Raw genomic sequence first — 25,646 nt, 5'->3', positions numbered from 1 at the left:
TTTTCGTCTTTTGTTTGCGTTGCCGGGAATTGAACCTAGAACCTTGCTTCTACCGCAGAGCTAAAATCCCAGCCCTGTGTACTACTTTCTGCCACTTAGCCCTAGATCCAGGTGCGTACCTGTTTTACAGATAAAGAACGAGGACTTAGGGAAATAATGTACCCAGCTGGATGGGGACCTAGCTGTTGAGTATAGACAGCAAAGCTCAAGTATCTGAAAGAAAGGCAGGGGCGACCTGGCTGGGAGCCAGAGAGGACACCTCAGGTAAGAAGCAGGTCCAAAGTTAAAATGAACACAGGGTCCACCGAGACGAACACATATGTAAGGATGGTTTAGTGGTCCAGGGGACTCACTGTTTCCAAGAGGAAGGTGACCCACACGGGGGATGGGAAGAAAATACTTCATTTTATTCGTTTGTTTTGTTTTTCGATACAGGGCTTCTTTCTTTCTCTGTGTGGCTTTGGAGGCTGTCCTGGAACTTGCTCTGTAGACAAGGCTGGCCTTACAGCCACAGAGATCCGTCTGCCTCTGCCTCTGCCTCCTCAGTGCGGATTAAAGGCGTGCAACACCACAGCATTTTTTGCATTTAAAAGAAATCAAGCTAACACTATCACACACACACACACACACACACGTAATGCAAATACATGATTTATTGGAATCAGGTGAAAAGTGCGTCATGGAGAGCAGATGTATAATTACACAGTTCTGAGTCCCCCAATGCAAGGCACCCTCCAGGTGGACAAGTACCATTTTGGGTTTCATGTCTTGTCCTACTTCTGGCAGCCATCCTCCTGCCTCTCATCCAATCCAGGGGGTGCAAAAAGAATGTTTATCACATGTACGGAAACAGGCTCTACAATAAACACAGCAGGCTAGCGTGGATAGCTTTTATTTACCTACCCCAGTTCCTTTTACATGTGAGTTATCTGTGTTCTACCTTGCCCCTCTCCCATCCAAAGCCAGGATAAATCCCCCGGGTCACAGAGGAAGGGGTAATCACTCAACTAGGCCGGAGCCCAACTGAAGATCCCTCACCGTGGAAAAAAGAAAGAGGGTGGAGAAGAAGTTTATCCTACCTACCCCAGTGGGGGCAGGGAAGATCGAGGAGCCTGGCAGAGTGCCCCACTCCACTGCCCCAGCCCTTAAATACAAAGCAAGGGGAATGAAGAGGCCCCTCCCTCCGAAATACAGCACCAACCTCACCGTGGAGGCAAAAGGACAGTGAGTGAGATCACTTCCCCTGAAGGAGAGAGGGAGCGAGAGCACATACCATCAGTGGCTGTGGCACCCTCCCTACCGGGATTTGGATGCAGCCTCAGCACCAGGAGTGGGAGGGAGAAGGGATGACGGTACTGCACTGTCGACATCCCCCTGGACCCCCAGTCCCCAGCAGAGGCGTTCCTCTCTGCCACTAGCCCAGGTCAGGGGGATTTGGAAGAAATCTGGGATGGAATCCAAGGAAACCTATTTCTTTTTTCGTTCTTGGGAGCAGCGTGGGCAGAACCTAAAAACCAACAAAGAGCAGGGCGAGCAAGAAGTAAGAGAAGCCTGCGTTCTCTCTTGCGCTCAGCTCTGGGGTGGTCTATGCAGCTGCTGTCACTTACCATTTCCCTCGAGGCTTGGTTGTCAGCCCCACACAGGCGAAGTGGAACCACTCGATGGAACACTGGAAAGTGGAACACAGCCGTCAGGCTGCAGGGACAGACGCCACCTGCAGATCCTGAGCCTTTGGGGAACTTCCTGGCAGGCTCAAGGCAACCCGGTCCAACCACCATCCTACTCTGCAGTCCCCTCTTCAACGGAATCACCCCCTCCTTTCGTTCATGCCCTCATGCCCCTCAGAGCTCCTCCCCCAATCCTGAGGCAAATGGTTCTCACATCTGGGTTGTCACAGCCAATCATCTCTCCATAGGAGACCTGGTGACAAAGGCAATATGTGGGTTCGTTGGGATCCACAGGCATATCCAACACATCAGAGGGGTGGACACTGCCAAAGGTCACTGAGGGCATCCCATACTCAGGACTTCTGCATGCCAAGAGGAAGACAAATGTCATCTGCAGGAAGGGAAGCTACAACCTGAGCTCTGAGGTGGCAGAAGATCATGGTGAGGCAAATGATGTATGGCTTCTTCTCCATCCAGCAGACACCAAAGTGACAGAGAGAGTTAGTGGCACAGAAGACAGGGAAGGTGGCAAGCAGCGGCGCTGGCCGGGAGGTGGACGCCCTGTGGTGTACTCACGTGCGCACAAGTTTTAACTTCTTCTGGGCAGCCTTGGGGGCTTCTTCATCGGAGTTTTTCCCTTTGGAACGGGCGCGGGCAGCTTTTTTCTCCTTTTGAGTCCGGCCTTCTAGGAAGAAGGGGTAAGCCGGAAGGCAGAGACAGAAAGATGGGTTAAGTCCTCTTTGTTCCTGTTCCAGGTGAAGCTGCTCCCTCATAGCTGGCTTTACCCTCTTCTCCCTGAATCCTTGCCCGCAACTCACAGCCCCGCCCCCTCCTCACTCTTTTTGCCTTTGCTAGAAGAGCTGTCATAGTCACTTGACTCGATCTGTTTCTCCTTCAGATCAGCCTCAAAACGGGCCAGGTCTGTGTCCAGCCTTCGAATATGTTTGTCCACCTGTGGGGGAGGGAGAAGGGAAGAGGTACAAGGCTGGTTTTAATGAAAAAAAAAAAAAAACAAAACAAAACAGCTAAGGTAGACTAATGACTCTCCCAGACCCAGACCAGATCCCCCAACACAGCTCAAGGAGAGGTCTAAGACCCTGAGGGTTATTGGGATAGGTGGGAAGCCATGAACAGGGCCATACCATCTCATAGGTCTGCATGGCAAGCTGCACCTTGTCGTCACCAAATTCCTTGCACTTGCCATAGGCCTCCTGGATCTGTCTGAGAAGGGCCAATTTTTCCTCGGAGCTCAGGCTGCGGGCGCTACTCATATATTCAGTGGCCAACTTGTCAATTTCAGCCTTCAGGTCTACAACAGAGACAGAGGCCTGGGTCACAATGGCCCCTGGCGGCTAGATGAAACATACTTCTTCCTCTTGTTCCTTGCACCTTTTCCAATGGCCATCGAAACCTTCCAATGAAGAGTGCGTTTGTTCGTTCACAGGTACTGTGCCTTGTATTCAGGAAATGCAACACTGAAATTATTTGGGTCTTTTCTGGTTTGAGACAGTGTCAGTATGTAGCTCAGGCTGGCCTTGAACTTGGGATAGCCTCTTGCCTCTTACTCCCTATCACTGGGATTACAAACATATGCCACTGTGCCTGGCTGAGACTGTCTTATTAAAGTGCCTTCGAGTTGCAGAAAACATGGCTGCCAGAGTTGGAACTGAGACTCCCGAAAGGCATTGTGGGATTCTCAAATGTGTGCATGTTAACATGAAGTGCATCTCTGCTGACGGTTCAAGACGCTTCTTTGCAGGGCTTGCTGCTTGCCTCATGGGTGTGGTTCCAAAGGCCACCTTGTTTCTTGTCTTAATCGAATCCCTGACAGACCTGAATGCGGCAAACCAGGCCGAGTCACTTACTGGTGCTATGGCCTCCAGATTCTCTCTCTCTCTCTCTCTCTCTCTCTCTCTCTCTCTCTCTCTCTCTCTCTCTCTCTCTCTCTCTCTCTCTCTCTCTCTCTCTCTCTCTCTCTCTCTCTCTCTCTCTCTCTCTCTCTCTCTCTCCTCTCTCTCTCTGAGATACTGCCCAGGTTGGCCTCAAATTTATGATTTTCCTGCCTAAGTCGCCACAGTGCTGGGTCTGAAATTTTAACATTAGATCCTAATTCCTCCAAGAAATGCTGCTTTTGTACCCTGTCTACCCTACATTTTTCTTTCCTTTTTTTTTTTTAGCACCAAGTCTCATTTTGTAGCTCAAGGTGTCTTAGAACATACTATGCAGTCCAGGCTGGCTTCAAACTGAAGCAAATCCTCCTGCCTCAGCCTCCTGTACGCTGAGATTATAGTTGTGAGCAATCAGCTTGCTCATCTGACTTCGCTCATCAGTTGCAATTTGCTTTGCTTACAATTCTTGTCATTTTTTTCTGCTTGTTCATCTTAGATATTGCTCCAAACACCTTACTACTAAGAGGGCTGGTGTTATCCCAGACCACTGACCTGAAGATGTCCACTCCCTAACATTAGGTCGGGTTCATACATATACCAATGGAAAGAGGCAAAAGACTGTAACACAGTGCAGCACCAGACAATGAGAGCATCTGGGAACATGCCATGCTCAAACATCACTGCTTTCCAGGCCTTTAGAAGAAGTGGGAAAGGATGCAAGTGCAGAATCTCCAGCTGGTCTCTGAGCATGGACTCAAGCGTTAGAATTTCATTGTCAAGGGATCCAGCTGACTCTAACCATCTGGCAGTGGTTGTCAGTGGCTGATGTCCAGGATGCTAGTTAATACTCTTCTCATGAAGAAACGTAACCAGAGTAACTTAAGACATGCTCTTCCCATATCCTAGCCCATTACATCTTTGAACATGGTTATATAGAAGGGATCCTTCAGTAGGTATGGGGGGCACTTTCAACATGAACCTTAAATCTGGAGCAGACCAACCTGAGCACTGCAGTGTAGCCTTTCTTAGGCTCCAGATTCATACCTCAGTGTAGCCAAATCTGCTCCATGTCCAAAGCCTGAGACAATATCTAATGCATCCATGAGTGGAAAAATACAGTACAGATCTCCTGATGTTAAGTGATGTCTTTTGTCTTCTTTCTCATTTTTATTATTATTGGTTAGTTTTATCTATCTAAAGGTCTCATGTTGCCCTGACATACCTTAAACTGGGTCGTTCAGTCGGCCTGTCTATCTAGAGAAATCTATCTATCTATCTATCTATCTATCTATCTATCTATCTATCTATCATACCTTAAACTGGGTCGTTCGGTCGGCCTGTCTATCTAGAGAAATCTATCTATCTATCTATCTATCTATCTATCTATCTATCTATCTATCTATCTATCTAGAGAAAAGGTCTCATGTAGCCCAGGCATACCTTAAACAGGGTATGCACCTAAAGATAACAGGTTGTTTTTTTCCCCTCAAAACAGGGTATCACTATGTAGCCCTAGGTGGCCTGGAACTGGAATTCAATATAGAGACCAGGCTGGTCTTGAGCTCACAAAGATCTATCTGCCTATGCTTCCATGCCTGGCCCTTCTTTCTTTTTAAGAGCTTCTCAGCAAAGTTCTTGTCAACCAATATGAGTGTAGGCTAAAGCCCGGTGTACTGTATGGTAACATAATAATACATGAGACATAATTTATGGTTATCATGCAAGGGCAACATACAAAACCAGTGGAAACATCCAGGGCTAGTGTCTTGAATTCTTGAAGAAGGTACAAAACTCATAACATCTACGAACCTTATTTATTTATTTAGTGTGCATAATTTGTATGTGTGTATGAATGTGTACAATGGCTTACAGGTGGTAGTCAAACGACCAACTTCCTGGAGGTTCTCTCCTTCTACTATGTGGGTCCCCCAGGACCTGGGTTGTCAGGCTTGGCAGCAAACACCTTTCTTTACCGCCTGAGCTGTCTGGCCAGCTCAGCATCTCTAACCTCTTGAGGTGTTGTCTCAATGCTCCATTCGATGTGGGAAAGTAGAATGAGGATGGCCATTGTCTGTCTTCTTTTAAGAATTCCATGAAAGGCAGGCTGAAGAGATGGCTCAGTGGTTAAGAGCACTGGCTCCTCTTGCAGAGGACCTGGGCTCAGATGCCAGCACCCACATTGTAGTTTATAAGCATTTTTAGCTCCAGTTCCAGGATATCTGATACTGTCTTCTGACCTCTTTGTGCACTAGGCACACACATGATGCCCAGACATACAGGCAGAACACACGCATGCACGCACACACGCACAATGCCACCGTCCTTCAGGTTATACCAGACGGTATGGTAACAAAGTAGGGAAAAATGATCAACAAGAGCCTGCTAGTCTCCACGTACCCTCTGTCCTTTGGTCTAGGTCCCTCATGAGCTGAAAGTTTCTCTGTAATTCAAACGGAAGGTTTTCAATACCTGGGAAGACAGAGAAATATAGTTACTGGATTATACTGGTCTTGGCAAGTGTTCTACCACTGAGCTACATCACTGGCCTTAGGGCTCCTTTTAAAATGAAATTCAGGCTGGAAGCAGCAGGAGGCAGAAGACTTAGGAGCTCAAATCAGCCTCAGCCACATAGGAAATTTGAAGTCACCCTGGGTTATATAAGATGTTGCTTTGCGGAGGGGAGGGAAAGGGAGAGGGACCTCGTACTGACTTGTGAAGCAACCTTGTTTCTTATCTAAATTTAAAATGGAAAATAAAAAATATTAATAAAAAAAAAAAAGATGTTGCTTTGCTTTATTTTGGTTTGGTTTGGTTTTCTACACAGCCCTAGTTCTCCTGGAACTCGCTTTGTAGACCAGGCTGGCCTCAAACTCAGAGATCTACCTGCCTCTGCCTCCCAAGTGCTGGGATTAAAGGCGTGCGCCACGACTGCCTGGCTTAAGAGACTGTTTTCAAAGGCAAAACAACAGAATAAACAAGCAGACAAAAACCCAAACAGACAAAAGTGCAGGGGCTGGAGTGATGCTCAGTGGGTAAAGAGCACTGGCTGTTCTTCCAGAGGACCAGAGTCTGGTTCCCAGCACCAGCGCCGAGTGGCTTACAAGAGCCTATAACTCGGGCTCTGGAGGAAAGCGGTGCTTCTGGGTTGCAAGGGAACTTGTACTCCTGCATATACACACAGACACTGCCCACACAAATGAGGAACTAAAAATCATTTTCTAGAAATGTGTAACATTTAAAAAATGAAGTGTAGTTCAGTTTCCCCTCATTTGAAAATTTTTTTTCTTTTGGTGATGAAAGACCCCTACCCAGGACCCCCTAGGAAAAGAAAAGCAAGGCCAGGCCGTTGCCTAATGAAAAAACCCAGACCAGGTGCCTCGCCCAGCTGGCAGGATGTCAAACAGGATCTGTGGTCACCAGAGCAGTCATGGGACCTGGATAATAATTGCTGAAGCGTGCCAGGGTCTTTTATGTGGCAATACCAGGACACCTAGTCCTTGGCAACTACCCCTGCCCCCAGTTGTGTCTATGATCACCATAGTAGTCATGGGACCCGGATAATAATTGCTGAAGCGTGCCGGGGTCTTTCATGAGGTAATAATACCAGGAAACTTAGTCCATGGGAACTACCCCTGCCCCCAAGATGAGCCAATGAAATGCCTGTTGCTATGCTGATACTTATGTAACCATTAAAACTCTATAAATATTGTGCTCCCTGCAAGCCTGGTATGCTCTGCACCCAAGTTGCAGTAGCATCCGCAGGCGCCTGTGTACTCAATAAATCACCTCTTGCATTTGCAGCCAGTGGTCTGGCCCCGGTTCTTGGGCAGAGGGTTCGGTTCAGTGCCTGGCGCTTTAATGCCGAGGTTTTTCAGTGACAGGGTTTCTGTAGCCTAGGATGGCTTCAAACTTGTTTTGTAGTCAAGGATGACCAACAATGAATTTCTGATTATTGTATATCAAACTCCCAAGTATTGGGACCTAACAGTTCTGTGTCGATATGCCAGATTTATGCAGTGCTGGGGATCAAACCCATAGTCTCCTGCACGCTAGCTAAGCACTGTTTACATCCCAGCCCTGAAATGACAGATTTATCTGTGAAGGATTCATTTGCCATTTTTCAAAAGAGAAGAGTTGCCCCTCTTTTTTTAATTAGCCTGTTTCTGTATAACCATCCCATCCTCTTCCTCTTTGGTGACATTCTACAAATCAGTTTTCCCTTTATTTTCAGTTTCTGCCTCCATCTTCTTTGCCCCCAACTTCAAAGTACAGCCTAGTTCCTTCAGTACTTACCGCACACACCACAGCCTCCCAGGAACTGCTTGTTTCAAGCCTCTGCTTCCTGCCTTGCTTATCTCAGCCATCTCTGCTCTGCTCTCCTGGGTGCCTCAGGCTCATCAGCAGCTTCCCAAGAGCTGTCTTCCTCACCCCACCCACCTTGCCCACTCTTTCTGCTCATTCTTCAAAGTGCAGCCTAGAACCTGACTTTCCCAGGCTGTGACAGGCGCCAAGGTAGTCTAGCCAATACTTTTTATTTATCCAACCATAACTAAATAATTAACATAGTTACTCTGTGTCTGACTCCCTAACCTTCCTGGACAGGTACATTTCTGTATCAATTTTAAAGTTCCCTCATGTTTAGAATTGCCACGCATACAGAAAGTGTCCAGTGAACACTCGAATAAATGGATTATTAGCTGTGTCTCCCCATATCCCCCCACTTTGGTGGTGGAGACTGCACCTCAAACGAAGGGTCTCATTATGTAGTCCTGGCTGGCCTAGAACTCACTATACAGACCAGGCTGGTTTCAAACTCAGAGAACTTCCTAAGAGCTTGGATTAAAGGCATGTGCCACCACACCCACCAATTTTTAAAGTGTTTCTATAAAGCCAACTCAAACTTTAAAAATGATTCTACTAACTAGATGGGACAGACTTAGTAGACTTCCTATGGGAGCAGATGGGAGAAGGGGGGAGTGAAGGGAGTGGGAGGAGAGGAGGGAGGGGGAACTGGGACTTGAATGTAAATTAATAAAAAATGTCTCTACTAAACCATGCATGATGTCACATGCTTATAATCTCAGCACAGGGGAAATGGAAAGAGGATCTGGAGTTCAAGGTCACCCTCAGCTATGTACCAGTCAGGACATTAGACACTGGAAAAACTAAACAACAAAAAGGTGCTTCAACATCAGCTCACTGGGATCCTTTAAGTCACCAACAGATTACCAAATCAAAGGGTCCATCCTTTGTTCATATCATCTTCTCATGAAAGTGACTTACTTCTTCCTGGTCTGACAAATACTAAATCATCGACCCTGTAACTTCAACGTCTTGTCCTTTAAAGGCTGTTTTCTTGAGTTTTTTTTTTCTTGTTCACTTTCTTTTCCCTGAATAATCTCACTGTCACAGACTTTATGCCTCTCCTCTCTCTGTCTCTGTCTCTCTGTCTCTCTTTTGGTTTTTCCAGACAGGGTTTCTCTGCGGCTTTGGAGGCTGTCCTGGAACTCACAGAGATCCGTCTGCCTCTGCCTCCCGAGTGCTGGGATTAAAAACGTGCACCACCAACGCCTGGCTTTTATGCCTATTTCTAAGGCAAAAAATAAATATACTGCTATGATGTCCTAATCTCCTACACTGCAGAATTCCCCTTGATTTTTCCTTCTCTCTCAATCTCGAAGCCATTCAAATCTTGTCATGTTTAATATCTAAGATCAGATTTGGATTGCTACACTGAACTGATAAGTTATTTTCCTTTAATAAAATCAATACTCTATTTTATGATGCAAACATCTTAGTTTGGCATAAAACACTTTAATGTACTTCCAGGCTATTCTCACTTCCCATTGTGTCAACATAGTGACTTCATTTTATGAGAACTGGATTTAGCAAGTGTTCCAGTTTAACAACTCAAGGGGTCGTTCCATTCCATCCACCTAGCTTCATGAGAAGCCTCTTTGGGGACATAAATGACTAAAGGAAACTACATCCAGTATTGGCAGCTGCTCCAGATGGCAATGAGTGATAACAATCGTGCGCGACTTAGGAGAGAAAAATTTAGCCCGAGACCAATGACCCTGAAGAATAGAGTCAGGAACTACTTCCCCTGCTACCCGTAACGCTTCAAACACAGCCCTGACCCCACCGGGCAGCTCTACCCTGGTCTACAACATTAGCGAGGCCTCTATTGCCACTGCCCCGCCCCCTCCTTCACCGTCGAATAAATATTCCCACGCAACTCTTTCCCAACTGTGAGCTTCAGGCCACTAGAATCTCAGAGCTATAGATTCTGTCAACCCGGACCCTCCACACCACTCCATAACCCATGACCCGCTTCTTCAGTCGGCTCTTACTGTCCAGATAATGTTCCAAATACATCCCAGCAGCCATCTTGAAGCAAAACAAAGCAACTTCCGATCCGCCCCGGAAGTGACTGGCGCTGGAGCCATTCTTGGACTACAGTCTTTCCGTACTTAAAAGAACTTCCGCCCTTACTAAACTATCGCTCTCAGATACATCCGCCCGACATTGAACCTTTTTGCACCGCTAGTTGCGGTCGCCCTCAGCGAGGCTGCTTTAGCTTGCTTCCGCCCTTAAGACGCCAGTATGTTACCGAGACAGGTATGACATCACAGGAGGTCGCCATTTTGCATTCTCTGGCAAACTTTTTTCCTTCCAAACAGGCATATTTGGTAAATGGGGAAAGAAACTGTTTTGTTTAGAATTATATTCTGCAAACACCTCTTTTCAGCAAGTAAGGAATCCGGCTATTTTGCTTTGCTTATTTTGCATTTGGTCAAAGCAGGAAGAATCTCCGAGGCAGATGCTTTCTTCCGAAGTTGTCAGACCTTGGACAACTTTTGCACCTCTATTCGCTCACTTTACAACGCAGGGTTTCCTTGTGTAGCCCTGGCTGTCTTCGAACTCAAAAGATCTGCCTGTCTGTGTCTCGCGAGTGCTGGGATTAAAGGCGTGCTCCACCACATCTGGCTAAGGTTCCTCTTCTTCATACTTGACATACGTTCACATAGAACACAACACTAATTTTGCAGTTGTGCTATTAACGGGAGATCCCATGTTTTCGTTTTGTATTTTAATATGTGTATGATGTTAATATGACTCTCAAAGGGCTGGGTAGTCAGGGTTTATGATAGCTATACCAGTAGACATCAGCCATACCGCTAGTCAAAAGTATCATCATTGTGCAAAAGCAAGAGCCTGGCAGGTTGCTACTGCCTTAGGGAAACAACTCAAACCCCATAACGTAATAGTGGTGCTTAGTCAGTCTTGAGGATGGCTGCCACTTCTAGTTCATACATCTTTCACAGTAATCGCACCATGCGGCATACTTTTAAGACAGAATTTTAGCGCCCTTAGACCAAATATATAGAAAAGGCCAAGTTTACTGCTGGGCAGATGGTAAGGCACGGCAGGAGGATGTGGACCGCACTCTAATTACAAGAGCATGCTGTTGGGATAGCTTAGCCTCTGCCCAGTGCCTTCTCTATACAATGAGCAGCAGTAGGCCATATTGTCACCGAGTTGGAGTGGGAATGGACACTCACCCACAGAGGTACTTATCCCAATACCTGTGATGAAAACAGGGTTGTCAGACTCAGTAGTCAATGGGGAGAAAAAACATCAGGAAGCTAACCAACAATGTAATACATTAGATACTGTCCTGGAGGCCTACTCCCAAATTAAATGGGTCTTATTTATCCACATCACTGCGTAATGACTGTTAGTCAGTTCTCAGGTCTGAGAACTTTGTCAAGATTTTCAGTACTTATGAAGGATTTAATCTTCATGAAGCAGTCTTGGAAATTAGGCTGAATCCTTTTATGGTAGACTGAGAAGTCTTAGGTTTCTTGATCATGTTCTGTCCAGTACAACTATTTGTCTTCCACTGTTAGGTGAACATGATAACCATTATCTCATGGGAAGCTCACTGCACTATGCAGTTTCTTCAGTCCTACGCCCAGTTGCTGGTTATAGTTTCCATCAATGGAAACCTCTGGTCTTAGGCACTGCAGTCTAATGAGACACACATGAATATGTATACAATACGCAGTAAAATTTGGACAAAATAGGGGAGGCACAGGTAGCGCAGGTCCTTTGGAGAGGCCATACTTCCCCCGACGCCCCCTTTGATGGTGTGTGGGGGGTTAAAGAACACAGCTGTTTCATTAATGAAAACTTGCTCTCACATATGTAGGCAATGCAATCCCCCATGACAGAATTGGTATACAAATGTTCCTAAATTGAAAATGGCTGAGGATTCACACAAATGGGGGCTTATCATACAAGCACTCAATCACCACACATTCCAGCCTAAGTCCTTAACTCTGTCCTGAGTATCTCCCCAAATAGCCTTTCCCATGCTAGATCACATCAGTAGCTCAACTGCTCTCATCCTTAAACATGAATTTATTTCTATACAATGTTCTAAAAACACCCCTTAGTTTGTACATAAGATTTTTTCATTTTTAAATTGCTTTATAACAACTGTATAATTCCTGATTTTAATTCTCTTTTCTCTGAAATCTGCCATGATTAAAAAAATTAAAAGGTAAAAGAAAATTAAAATGCCATGGCCAGAGGACAAGGTGGAGAAAAATAAGACAAAAATAAAACATCAATATGAAAATTCTGAGATAATGCAGTTTATAAACACAGAAATGGTTACAACAAAGATGGCCGTGATGAGCAGGTATATATATATATATTTTATATATATATATATATATATGTATATATATATATATAAATCCATGTCCGGCATCTGACCGTGGCACCTAGGGAGCTAAGTCCAGTTCATGTATGTGTCCTGACTTCTCCTTCTCTGCAATACCCTGGCTGGGGTTTTGCAGAGAACAGCTCCCATAGCTTCTTGGACTGGGGTGGTGAGGCAGAGTATATAGGCCCTTGGTTGACAGAGATGGAAGGAGGCTGCAAGGAAAAATCATAACCTACACTTGTATACCACCCTTGGTCACCTGGGGAATCTCTGGCACCTTGGTGACCAATACTGTCCCTCTTAGAAATAAAAAGGAACAGTCACCACCCAATATGAAGTGAGACCATGTAAGGGAAACAAAATGGCTCACAGGGACCAGGCCACGCACGAAACCTGTTCTTTTACAGGTAAGCATAGAACAGAAGGCTGGTCTCATTTAGAGCTTCCTTCTGTTACCTGGGAGGGCCAGCGACCAGCCTTCTATTGGCCCCAACTTTGAGGATAAGAAGAGAGAAAGGTAAGTGCCCACACTGGACAAGCTGTGAGGCCATAGCAGATCCTCTCTCGAGCACCAACCCCCAGTTTGAAGAGCTCTGCTTGGATGGGGCTGTTGGGTAACGCTATCAGCTCAGGGTTCCTTTGTCAATCACGGGCAGCTGAGATTATGGATGGTTGTCTTGAAGGAAGCCATGCCTGAGGACCAAGGAGCTGGAAACAGGACTTGTCAAGGAAGAAGAGAACTTTCCCACCAAGAGGAGTTGACAAAGGAGGGACCAGAACTTCTTCTCCCTCTTTCCAGGGGATGGCAGTACGGATCTCTAAGAGCTGGCCAGGTGCTCCACCTGGATGGTGCTGGTGGTGACAGTGAGGCAGATGTCTTTATGATGCTCTGCCGTCTTATAGGGGGTCAGGTCAAAGGAACACTGGGGTGGAGGGTTCGGGTTGCTGTCCCCACCACCCCCACCCTGGGGAGCTGCCCCAGGAGACTGGAAGTGTGGTGGTTGTGGTGGTGGGGGTGGCTGCTGTTGCTGCTGCTGTTGTTGCTGTGATGCCTGGGAAACCTGGGCCTGGGCCTGGGCCTGGGCCTGGGCCTGGGCCTGGGCCTGGGCCACTGCCGCCGCCGCCGCCGCCGCTTGTACTTGTTGCTGAAGATCGGGAGGGTTGTGTTTGCGCATATGTTTCATAAGGTATGTTTCCTGAGAGAGATGGTAAAAAGAAGTTAAGGTGAAAGCAAGGGAAAGAGGTGACTTGCAACTATCACCCTGGGCTCCTCCTCTGTAGTATTTAGAAAGGGATACTATGGAGTTAGGACCTTTAGAAGTCACCATGGGCAATGAGCTGGCAGAGGGAAAGTTATTTTTCTCAAAGATCTCTGAGGGAAGAAGTCATTTGACTATCTTGTTCTAGAATCTCATAGAAAATATACACCTGAAACCTTTCTCCATCACAAAAACTTGTATGTCTAGCATGAAGAATCACGGCTTATGGTGCTAATTACCTCTGACTACTGACTCGATTAATCGAGAGCAGGGGCAAGCACATGAGAAGCCATTCACCAACAAACTTCCATCAAGAAGGAGCACAGACATGGGAAGGGGAAATACCAAGCACTTACCGATGTATATGCCCGACTACAGATTGTACAGGTATACACCTTGGCGTGCTTCACCGTATGTGTAGATAAGTGAGCCTCTAGTGAGGCTGCGTCTGTGTATGCTCGGTGACAATTGTGGCACTTGAAGGGTTTATCTTTGTTGTGCTGCCGTCTATGAGACTGCAAACAAACAAGAGACATCAAAGTGAGCACTATTCCCTCCTTGGCCTTTATGGAGAGCAAGCCCTGTGGTCAGCACAGGACATGCTAGTTACCCATTCTTCAAGAGGGCTAATGGCTAAGGGAGGAAATGGATTTCACACGGCATAAAACCAGGGTCCTGGAAATTCTAATGTCGTCCACCTACCTGGTCTCCCTCTTCCAGTGGCTCTTAAAGTGAGGTTTGGGGACTGCCTGGCCCTTTTCAGGGGCTCACAGAATCAGAACTCTTCAAAATACTGAGACAAGGACTGAGGAGATGAGTCAGTGGGTAGAGTGCTTGCTATGCACTAAGAACCAACCCTACTTCAGATGCTTAGCATGCACAAAAGAGCTGGGTGTGATGGTGTGCACCAAGAATCCTAGTGTTGGGCAGGGGTGGAAACAAGATGCTCCCTAGGGTTTACTGGTCTAGTCAAACATGGTGAGCTCTACCTGCAGTAAAAGTCTCAAAGATAGCCACAGAAGCAGACATCCAAGTGTTACTTTTACATAAACAGTCACAACATATCTACAGACACAAAATACATGTGCTTGCCTCTTCTCTCATGTTATAGACTGGCAATATCAGATGACCGAATATAGTCACTTTTAGTTAAGACTAAAGAAACTTGCAATAATCCTGGGTGTAGCACACTTACAATCCCAGAACTTAAAAGTCTCAAGAGTTAGGATGTAAAGAGTTAGGATGGCAGGTTCAAGGTCAGTCCAAGTTAGACAACACACCATTTAATTACAAGAAAAAAATCACAAGTGGCAGAGTGCTTGCCTAGAGAGGGCTGTGAGCAAAAAAACAAAAAACAAAAAAACAAAAATAACCCTTGCAAAATGTGAAATATCATTAACATAAGCTCCTTTAGTGGGATTATTTGGGAATATTTATGTTCTATTAATGCTAACCTGCAATTGGTTTATAGATTGTGATTATTTTTTAATTTTGTTTTCTGAGAACATGTCATGTAACCCAGGTTGTCAGTGGTTTTTCAACATTTATTTTATATGCACATTTGTTCAGGTGCCTGGGTTGTGAGAAGGGCACTAGGCTCCCTGGAGCTGGAGTCACAGACAGGTGGTGCTAAGCTACCTGACATGGACACTGGGACACAAATCCAGGCCCTCTACAAACACAGCAAATGCCGTATCTGCTGAGCCATTCCTCCAGACCTAATTGTTTCTTCTGTCTATGTAGGCTCATTCCTAGCCACCTAAGGGTTTTGTTTTGTTAAAATGTGGTATGTATAGGACCTGAACCTACCATAGCCTGGCACATGCTAGGTGAGCACTATCAATGAGCTCTAGAACCAGTCTTAACCACTGAAACATCTCATCAGCTTGCAGCTTTTTTTTTTTTTTTGGAGACAGTGTTTCTCTGTGGCTTTGGAGGCTGTCCTGGAACTAGTTCTTGTAGACCAGGCTGGCCTCGAACTCACAGAGATCCGCCTGCCTCTGCCTCCCAAGTGCTGGGATTAAAGGTGTGCGCCACCAACGCCCGGCCAGCTTGCAGCTTTTTAAAAACAGGTTTTGGGTGTGTGTTCAGGTGCACATAGGTGCACACACACATGGGAGCCAGGGACAGCTTTGGTGTCATTACTTAGTATGTGCCCACCTTGTTCTCTTAGACATGGCCCATACTGGCCTGGGGCTAGCCAACTTGGTTAGGCTGGCCGGCCAGAGAACTCCAAAGATCTGCCTTTGTGCACTCTCCCAGTGCTGGGACAACATGCATACACCAAAACAACTAGGTTTTTTTGTTTCTTTTTAAGTGGGTTCTAGCAATCCATTTCACATCTTAATGGTTGTGGCAAGCACTTTAGTATCTGTGCATTATTATTATTATTTTTTTTTATTTTGAGACACTGTTATCATTAAGTTGTCCAGGCTGACCTGAACTCATTTTTTTTTTTTTTTTGATTTTACGAGACAGGGTTTCTCTGTATTGTTTTGGAGGCTGTCGGTCCAGCCCAGCCTCGAACTCACAGAGATCCGCCTGCCTCTGCCTCCCGAGTGCTGGGATTAAAGGTATGTGCCACCACCGCCCGGCTCACTTCAGTAATTTTAAAGAGAATTTAGCTCTCCCAAAAACCTGAGAATCACAGTACTAGTCAAATGGTACTCCCAAGTCTCACCTGGAAATCAGGTACTCACCTGCAGATTGGAGAGTTGTGTGAAGGCCTTCTCACAGCCCGGGTGTGCACATTTGTATGGTCTATCACCGGTGTGGATTCTGCACAGAATGAGAAGAGGAATATGAACATCAGCAAGGTCACTTAGAGACCAGCTCTGCACCACATCTCAGGTTCTTGAGGTTGCCTCCTGAGGAAGTTCCTCAGACGCACCTGCACAAGGCACTAGAGCTTCAGCTCCTTCTGACCTGCAGTGCTTTTTGTAGTGTCTGATTTCTGGTCACTGCCTACAGCATTCAGCTCAAGGAGAGCCTCACTGTGCTGGGAGAGGTCCTGAGGCCTCAGCATCCAGGACACACGCAGACCATGATTTGTTATATAAATCTGCTCCTACAGTAACCATTCCATGGTGAATGTTCAGAGACAAAAGGTAACTACAATGTTAAGGAAAAAGAAAAATACACAATACTTCCCCTTGTCCCCCCCCCCCCCCCATAGGCAGAAACTGTCCCTTCAACCTTGAGCATCAGATCCAGGACAAGTTACGATTGTTGAAAGTAGCGGTGACATTAGTGGAAACACATGGAAATTTCTAGGGATTTTTTTTTCCTGAGCTCTTAATGTCAGGAAATCTTGAGGCTAGAACCACTCTAACCTCTTCCCCAACACCACAGGACACTCTATCTGCTAAGATAAGCCCAAGATGAGGGTGCCCCCAACACCTGCTCCTTTTCAGGGATTTCAGAACCATCTCTGTGAACAAAGCCTCAAATATACGAAGACAGCAGACTCCCCTCAGCAAACTCAAGGCAGTGTCTGATCTCTTTTTGGGTAAGAACATCATATCCACAAGATGCAGGGCAAGATAGCCAATGGCCAGGAGTGTGGACTCCACTTCATTCTGAGATACCACCAAAGAAAACCATCAGCTCTTCCAGGGTCAGACTTCCTTCTCCCTAGGAACTCCGCATTGATGGGTTAGATGCCGGCATCCTATTTATTGTTCAGTTCATTTCCAGTTCTTGGTGAATGTTTAGTTCAGATTCCTTTTGTGTTCTACTCTTGGCATCCCTTGGAATCTTGCTTGTTGCTGTTGAGTAGATCCAGGCTGGTGCCAGCTTATATATGATTATATCTCCCACTTGTAATTGGTATCTTGAGGGCTAGAAGTAGGTCTTCTAAAACCAGTGTCTCTGCTTTAGCACCAAAGAAGAAGAAATCAGGTAAGATATGTGCTTTGTATTTTCAGGGAGGAAAAGTGAAGGAAATAGTTGTCTTTGTTCCGAATTTGCCTCTGTCTTTAATCACTCAAGAAATATCAAACCATCACTGTGTCTTTTTTTATGTAGTTTGTGCTCCAGAAAGGTTCTCTTGGCATCCACTTCTTTTCTCTCTGTTGCCAGTCATATTCTCCAGCCAGGTCTCACCTCCAGCCAGGTCTCTCCCCGGCCCCCCGCATGCGGGTGGTTGTATGTGTCCGGGGCGGGGGTGGGGAGGGCATGCCAGCGGGGCGGGATCGGTAGCCGCCCCTCTCCCTTACCGTGTGTGCTGCTGGAGGTGGGAGAGCTGGCGGAAGGCCTTCTGGCAGTAGGAACAGTTGTAGGGCTTGGCCCCCGAGTGGATACGGAGGTGCTGGGCCAGGTAGGAGGTGTTGGCGAAGGTCTTGGAGCAGTGCGGGCACTTGTGAGGCTTGATGGTCTCCGTGTGCATCTTGGAGTGAATCCTGCCGGAGAGGAGAGGAGGGAGGGGGGAGGAAGCAGTTCGACACCACGGGCTCAGCTCTCTGCTGGGTGAAATGATGTTGCTTGACGGATGAGAGCACCCCCTCCTCCCTCCTCCCAATTAAGCTCCGGCTGGAGAGGTTAATGAAGAGGACACCCACGTCTAGTTGCTGCTGACGCAGGTCGGTGGCTAGAATGGCGTGAGATGAAGAGCTGCAACCCTGGCTCTTGGTAACCTTACAGTGCTCAGTCTTGTCAACCCTCGGCCTTTTCCTAAGGCTGCACACTCACCACGGTTACCCTGTTTCCAAATAGCAATTTGAACATAGGCCAATACCGCCTGTTCCCCATGGACCTGAGGTTGAACGCACACCATGGCTCTGAACTGAAGCATATAGTAAAAGCAGGGTCTGCTCTGTAGAAGATTTCCAAACAGACACACAGAGAAACCACAAAAATCGTTCCAGAGTTGGGGGCTGGAAATCACAATGCTCAAGGCCCCCACACTGCTAGGACACACAGTTTAATTTTCAGACAGTAACAAAAGAGAATTAAGATTTCAAAAGGCAAAGGAGAGAACAGTTGGCACAGGCCATGTGGCCCTGGGAGTTCTGGAACCAGGCAGGGGGTGAGAGCAGCCTTACCGGGTGTGCTGCTGCAGATGGGAGAGCTGGCGGAAGGATTTCTCACAAAAGTTACAACTATAGGGCTTGGCCCCTGAGTGGATACGGATGTGCTGGGCCAGGTAGGAGCTGTTGGCGAAGGTCTTGGAGCAGTGCGGGCACTTGTGGGGCTTGGTCTCGGTGTGTGACTTGGAGTGGATCTGCATCTCCGACTTTGAGTAGAAGGTCAGTGAGCACATCCGGCACCTGGCCAAGCAAGGGCAACATTAGAGCCTTTCCACCAGGAGGTGCTGCTGAGCCTCACAACCCTGCCCAGAGGAGCCTACCTGACCCCATCTCCTATTCCAGCTACATGGTGAGGCTTGTAGGACGGTTTATTTTTTCTTTTTAAGAAAGGTGTCATGTAGCCCAGACTGGCCTTGAATTCATGACCCTCTTATTTCTTACCTCCCAAATGCTGGGATTATAGCTTTGTGGCACCATGCCCAGCCTCTTATTTCTCCTTATTGCCTAAGCTAACACAGTGCTGAGCACTCTGAAATACCCAATCAATGTGTCAATGCTTAGTAAATAACTAGATACCCTGAGTGTACAAAAACAAAAACAAAACAAAACACATTCAACCTTGTTAAGACAGGTAAATATTATGATCTGGGTGAATATAGATCAGTGGTTCTCAACTTTCCTAATGCTGTGACCCTTTAATAAAGTTCTTCATGCTGAAGTGTCCTCCAACCATAATATTATTTCATTGCTACATAACTGTAATTTTGCTACTGCTATGAATAAAATGCCTGTTTTCCAATGGTTGTAGGCAACCCCTGTGAAAGGGTTGTTCAACCTACAGGTTGAGAACCACTGAAAAAGATCTTACTGAGCCAGTTAAGGTTTCAAACTTTCAAGGTAACCCCCATTCCTAGCTTCTCCATGTTTATCTGTTTCCTGGTGTTTTTTCAAGCCCCTCACCCCATGCAAAAGATGAAGGAAAACTGACTGCTAAGATCTTCCATCTCCAGACAACTGTCTTCTCAGTGATTTTCCCTACTTCCTTTTTGTAGTGACTGCTAGAGATGAGGATGGAAAGTACCAGAATTATTTGGAGGGGCTTTCCCAACCATATTTGGTATCTATTCTGTAGCTGATGTTCCATTAATCACCTGCTCCTGCCCCTAGCCTCAAGCTAATCAAACGAGAACCACTTTTGAAACAACCCAAGGTAACAGTTATAGTAGATTACAATCCTGAAACAACAAAGAATTGAAAAGCAATGATGCACTATACTAAACTTCTCCTTTTTCTTAGCACATGAAGTCAATGCTGGCATTCCTAGGTGACATCAACAGCCCCTGAATATACTTTTACTGGTCACCTGAACCAGTGGGTCCCTCCTGCTCTGACACTACACAACAATATCTAAGGAGATCTCTCTGCAAGTCAAGCCATATCCCCTCAGACTGTGTTGAGTAAGTTATTTATACATGAGTTAGAAACAGCTTGCCAGGGTACACTATGAGTTAGCAGAAAGGGAGGCAGTCTGGAAGTCAGGCCACTAGGGTAAACTGCTCTTCTCTCTCTACCTTATCTTTGCAAAGTGAGCATCAATGGGTATGGGATGATAATTTTTGCATTCTTTTCTTTTAAGAAGAATTTTTTTGAAAATAGCTGAGATCAAGACTAGAACAAATTCCCTCTGAGAAAATGGTATCACTTTTGCATTAGTGCTTTCACTAAAAGCATATAGTAAATGATAATCAGTTTTCTTTTTGGGGGGTTGGGGGGAGTTCAGAGACATGGTTTCTCTGTGGCTTTGGAGCCTGTTCTGGAACTTGTTCTGTAGACCAAGCTAGCCTTGAACTCACAGAGATCTGTCTGCCTTTGTCTCTCCAGTGCTGGGATTAAAGGTGTGTGCCACCAATGCCTGGCTCTGATAATCAATTTTAATTCTCTACAAGTCTCAAGAAACTTTGACTACCACTTTATCAGCTATTGACTATTGACTGAGATATTCAAACACTGCAGGAAAGATCAGCATGGACCAAAGTAAGCAGTCACTGGGAGTCTATTTAGGTGCCTGGCTCTAGTCCAAGGGTTCAGTAATAAGTTGTCCGTTAACCTAGACTAAACCTCAGTCTTCTCATCTTTTAAATGAAGATAGTCATTTTTGCTTCTAGAAGGGCCAGCAAGCACCCAGGACCAAAGGTAAGTGCTAAATATTCTTTATTAATAAAATAGCATTATTGCTAACAGTCTCAGTTTTGATGGGTGTGTCGATGATGATACAAGTATTTTACAAAGACTGAGATTAGCAACTGAGCATAATGCCACTTATAGGACACTGAATTAAAGTTGTAAAATAAGTTCCTTGGATAAGTAAAATTTCTCAATTCAGGTAGAACATGTTCATTGCTTAAAAAATGTTTTTACACTATTTGGGCTTGAACCTAGATCCTGCCACATACCAGGTAAATGCTCTACTACTGAACTGTACCTTAAGCACCAACACATCTTAATTCAGATAGTAAGTTTAATCATACATTTTAATTCAAATCCCTTGAAGTGAAAGTTAATTATGAAGAGGAGACTGAGGTAGGTCTGTGATAGGCCTGTATTTCAGCTTGGACTACAGTGAGAGACCATGTGTTAAGAAGCCAGAAAGAAAATAAAATCTTCAATGTTTTAATTAGAGAAGGATTTGAAAACCCTAACTAAAACAGACTGACAACTTGAGTACACAACCACACAGGCCTGTAACCCCAGCACTCAAGAAGTAGGAGGCAGGACAATTCAGGGTTCAAGGCCAGTCGGGGCTGAATGAGACCCTGTCTTAAAACAAAACAAACGACTGGCAACAGAGTAACAACTCTAAGAAGATCCTAGGGTGTAATAACAATGCCAATGACAGCTGTCAGACAGTCATCATGACCATAACTGCTGTTTGAGATGGACAGAGACTGGGTGGGGTAGGTACTTTTAAGCACCTTTGTTTTTACTCAAAATAACCCTGGTAGGTATTCTAATTCTATAAAAAGGAACCCCAAAGCTCCAAAAACAATTTGTCAGAGGACAAACTATCCCCTATAATGCCACAATGCTAAGCTAACAGCATAGTCCTGGCATGACAAGTACTCATGCAGAGGCTGTTACCTGCCAGGTAACAGCAATGACCTTAGGTGACCAGTAAAAGGCAGGCTGTGCTTCCCTTATCCAAAAACCTAAACTCTGAAATCCTCCAAGATCCAAAATTGTCTAAGCAGTGACACCACACCTTAAGTGGAAAATCCTACACATTACTTCATGGTACAGAAGGAAGTCAAAACAGTCTCATTAAAATACTATGTAAAATTACCTTTAGGCTACCTATGTAAGGTATATTTAAACAAATTAATTTCTCTTGTTTAAAACTTGAACACAATTTTATTAAAGCTCAAAAGAAAAACTGCAGGGAAGATAAGCTATAAAGTTTAGCAGATGCCCAAAAGAGGAAGATGGAAAAGAAAGCCATGCCTTTTTGAGTTAGGCATGAAGGTTCAGCTACAGGACAGCTTAGCAGTTACATGGGTTGGAGAAATTTCGGAGAAAGAGTGAGAAAGTCCAGAGTGTGAGGGAGTGCACTCCTAGGTTTGAGCCATTATCTGGAGAGAGAGGATAGTTATGCCTTTCTGCGTCAGGACTAAGGCAGGCTGGCAGACCCACAGTCTCAGAGCAGCCTCACAGCAACTGTGTTTTTGGTTTGAGATGCTATGTAGACCAGGGTGGCACCGAACTGATCCCCCTGCCTCAGCCTCCTGAGTACTGAGATTGCCGGTGTGTTCCAGCCACCACATCCAGCTTGACAAATTTACATGATCAGACTTGGGCTCCATCCCTAAGGTATCTCATTATTTATGTGCAGATATTCCAAATTTTGAGAAAAAAAAAGTCAAAGTCTCAACCACTTTTGGACAGGGAATATTTAACCTGTATTTAGAAACTCTGGAAGTGCTAGGAAGTCAAATAAGTGCTTTACTGTAAGGTGCTGGGTGGTTAGAAATCTGATTCAGGACAGCTGTGGCAGTGGGGAGGGAAAGCTAGTACCAACATCATTTAGTCCATTACTCCAACAGGCACCATGTACATCAGAGAGTAAGAGTGGTATGTGCAAGGTGGTGGGGTGCACGCCTTTAATCCCAGCGCTCGGGAGGCAAGGCCAGCCTGGCCTACAGAGCGAGTGCCAGGAGAGGCTCCAAAGCTACACAGAAAAACCAAAAACCAAAACAGAATGGTATGCAATTCAATGGCCTGGGCTTCAATAATCACTTTGAATTATTCTAGCTTTTTTCCTAAGATGCTACAAACAATTTAAATGTTCAGATTTCCCCTCAAAATATCTTCACACAATAGACCTCACTGACCTTCCCATTTATTTCACAGATGGGAACAAAGACTTCAAGTTGACTTGTCCACAGTAACAGCACCTAATTCCTCCAATACCCAGTCATGCTACCAACAGAAACAGCTGATTCGCACAGGCACCAAAATCATGATTCTTCTTAAGTTTAATTGCACAGTAGGAAAGAAAGCCAGGGTTCTTGTGATTTAGAAGATTCCTTTGGACTTTAGAATTTTAAGTTTCTGAATGAATTTTTTTCAACTAGGATGGTCACAGTTCAACTTCAGGGTTCCCTTTAATCAAGTGAGGGGCTTTCAAGAATTTCAAAACTACTGAGGGTAGAAGGCTTCCTTCCAACTGTGTACTAACAGTTCCTTATATACACATACATGTATATATTCATACATAGTTGGGAAATTCAGAATAATTTTAGTATGGAGAAAAAAATTAACTTGGCAGAACCGAGGACCCTAGTCAACCAGAAGGACTGCCGCCTCTACTTCAGCATGTTATATCAATGCACCTCATGTCACAATGACCTCACTCTAAGTAAATACATTAAAAAAAATTCCACGTATCTACGCAATCAAGTTAAAAAGGGATTTTCATTTTAACTGATATAGTAAAAGAATGCCTTTAAATGAATCAAACGTGTCAGGTACCTTTATAATATGGTATGATGTAAACATTTTCCAGGAACACTTATTGTATAAAGTGGGGTACACCTGTAATAATAAAGCTACAATGAACTTCTGAATTACAGCTGGAATTCTGCAGTGCTCAATATACTCTGCATAGCAACACCGCCCTCTCTTTCACGTGGAAAGAGGCATTTAAACAGTGAGTGGACTTGTGGATACTCTCTCCATAGAACTACACAATTCAAGTAAATAATGCTAAGTAATAATTCACTCTCATCCTTCTGAACTTCCCAACATTTTAAAGATTATCTATACTCCCAACAAGTGGGAGGCATACAACGAATTCTCCCCATTTTACAGATGAGGAAACTGAGGCGCAGAGAGGGGAAAAGGACTTGCCCAGGGTCACACAGCAAGTTCGTGGTGGAGCCGGGAACTGAATCCATGAGCCCAAGGCTCTGTCCATTTCCTGTGCCGCAGTTCCCTTCGCTCCTAAAAATGGGAACAACATTGCCCATCTCGGTACACTAAGGACAGAACCAGTCTCCCAGCCATGCAACTCTGCCCCTGTCTATCCATATCAAAGCTGTGATAATAACCCATTCTGCACCATGGGACCAAGTGTCCAAAACCCACTATAGGGACCCTGACAGCTCTGAAGGAGATTAAAGTTATTTCAACTTTCAAAGGGCAAGGAGTCTCTCTGTACACAGTGCCACATGCAAAAATGCATGTGCTTTTTTTTTTGGAGTGGACAACGTGAGAGAAAGTGGAGGATCAAAATGACTTCCATGAATTAGAAAGTGAACAAGTCATTTTGTAGGCTTACTATTCCTCCCACCTGTCATGTAGATTCCTCCCATCCCAACCATGCAGGGGCTGATGGGCTCAGTGTTCAACACAGCCCAAGAGCTGGTGGATGGCACAGGGTTAGGTAAAGTGCTTTCCAGAAAGACTTCTTGGAAAATAAGAAACAGAAAGGAAAAAACAGGAGCTGCAGACATTGTCTGGAACCCACTCTGAAGCCTTATTACAAGAGAGAAACTCTCCTGTCATTTAAAACTCAGTGAGGAAGTGACAACCTGAGTCTAAAAGGGGAGCGGGAGGAGGGGTCTAAACAACGGGCAGTGCCAGCAGCTGTCTCCCTGTCACAGTGCAGGACACCTGGACATGCAGGTGGCTCTCAGGGGGACACTGCTGACAGCAGAGCCTGACTTGGGGCAGGACCCAAAGAAGACAGGGGAGGCTTGAGACAGCGACCCTCAACCCATCCTGCCCCGGCCATGATTCCTACCTGTAGGTCTTGCCATCTTTCTGATGGTCATCGTCGTCATCGGGGGCAAGGACGTAAGGGTCATTCATCTCAGGAAGCCCTGACTCCAGCACCCGCTTCTTCTTGCGGCCCCGAGGAGGTTTAGGAGGAGCCACACTGCCACCTCCACCACCACCACCGCCTCCTTCCTCAGTTAGGGTTGATGCTACCTTCTTGGAGAGGTCAGGGACCACCTGTAGGGCTTGTGAGCCAGGGGGGAGAGCTGAGACAATCATGGGAGCCGAAATAGGGAAGGTCTGAGCTGATGAGGCTGTGGTCACAAGAGAGCCTGAGGGGGAGGTGATTACCAAACCAGGACCTAGGATTGGGAGAAAAAAGAGATGGGGTCATGCTGTTCACCTCTAACTCTTAATCTATTTTATTTCCCCCAGATGGTTGTCTAATTAACCCCTCACCACCACCCCACAGCCCATTACTATTCAGGAAATCCCAAACCCTGTACAAAAACAATGGTTTCCTAAGCCCTTTCCCCAGCCCCCCTGGTAACAGTGAGATTTACCCCTTGATTGACTCCCTTCTCTTCTCCACCTCTGAGAACAGGAGACGCCTTGATTCAGAGAAGGAAAGAATGTCACCTCCTCAAAGGCAGGAAACGCATCTTCTACTTCTTTGTATCCCCCACAATGCCTAGCACATTGCTAGGTACACAGTAGGCACTTAATAAAAATCTGATTGAGGAATTAAACACATACCCCACTCCCCATGTCCTCAAAGCCCTCCAGACTGGGGT

At 45.6% G+C, this 25,646-nt stretch overlaps 2 protein-coding genes across 18 annotated transcripts in view; both read right to left on the bottom strand.

Annotated features, from left to right (window-relative positions):
* Positions 1-635: 635 nt before the first annotated feature.
* Ing4 (inhibitor of growth family member 4) lies at positions 636-10,027 on the bottom strand. 3 transcript variants are annotated; one of them, XM_040738446.1, is made up of 8 exons: positions 9,910-10,027; positions 5,954-6,025; positions 2,810-2,976; positions 2,505-2,619; positions 2,244-2,352; positions 1,882-2,029; positions 1,608-1,669; positions 636-1,507 (listed from the first exon to the last, which is right to left on the bottom strand). In XM_040738446.1, the coding sequence occupies exons 1-8, from the start codon at positions 9,944-9,946 to the stop codon at positions 1,468-1,470; spliced, it is 750 nt and encodes a 249-aa protein (XP_040594380.1). In that variant the 5' UTR covers positions 9,947-10,027; the 3' UTR covers positions 636-1,467. The 3 variants fall into 3 exon arrangements, with proteins under 3 accessions (XP_040594380.1, XP_040594383.1, XP_040594381.1); XM_040738449.1 differs by having other exon boundaries at positions 2,244-2,349; positions 2,514-2,619; XM_040738447.1 differs by having other exon boundaries at positions 2,244-2,349; positions 9,910-10,026.
* Positions 10,028-11,965: 1,938 nt separating this feature from the next.
* Positions 11,966-25,646, bottom strand: part of Znf384 (zinc finger protein 384) — a 29,805-nt gene continuing 16,124 nt past the window's right edge. For 8 of the 15 annotated variants that reach the window (XM_040738443.1, XM_040738436.1, XM_040738440.1 and 5 more), the window contains 8 exons: positions 25,416-25,463; positions 24,878-25,214; positions 23,983-24,075; positions 18,595-18,819; positions 17,770-17,952; positions 16,252-16,330; positions 13,909-14,067; positions 11,966-13,489 (listed from right to left, as the gene is read on the bottom strand). In XM_040738443.1, the coding sequence (XP_040594377.1) occupies positions 13,112-13,489; positions 13,909-14,067; positions 16,252-16,330; positions 17,770-17,952; positions 18,595-18,819; positions 23,983-24,075; positions 24,878-25,214; positions 25,416-25,463 (1,502 nt within the window). In that variant the 3' untranslated portion in view covers positions 11,966-13,111. The remainder of the gene's footprint in view (positions 13,490-13,908; positions 14,068-16,251; positions 16,331-17,769; positions 17,953-18,594; positions 18,820-23,982; positions 24,076-24,877; positions 25,215-25,415; positions 25,464-25,646) is intronic. The other 7 variants (XM_040738430.1, XM_040738433.1, XM_040738431.1 and 4 more) reach the window with 7 other exon arrangements.

This window comes from Mesocricetus auratus, unplaced genomic scaffold (assembly GCF_017639785.1).
Source record: "Mesocricetus auratus isolate SY011 unplaced genomic scaffold, BCM_Maur_2.0 Super-Scaffold_100676, whole genome shotgun sequence".
Lineage (NCBI taxonomy): Eukaryota > Metazoa > Chordata > Mammalia > Rodentia > Cricetidae > Mesocricetus > Mesocricetus auratus.
Note: the sequence above shows the minus strand (reverse complement) of the source record. Positions and strands in the feature narration are given on the sequence as shown.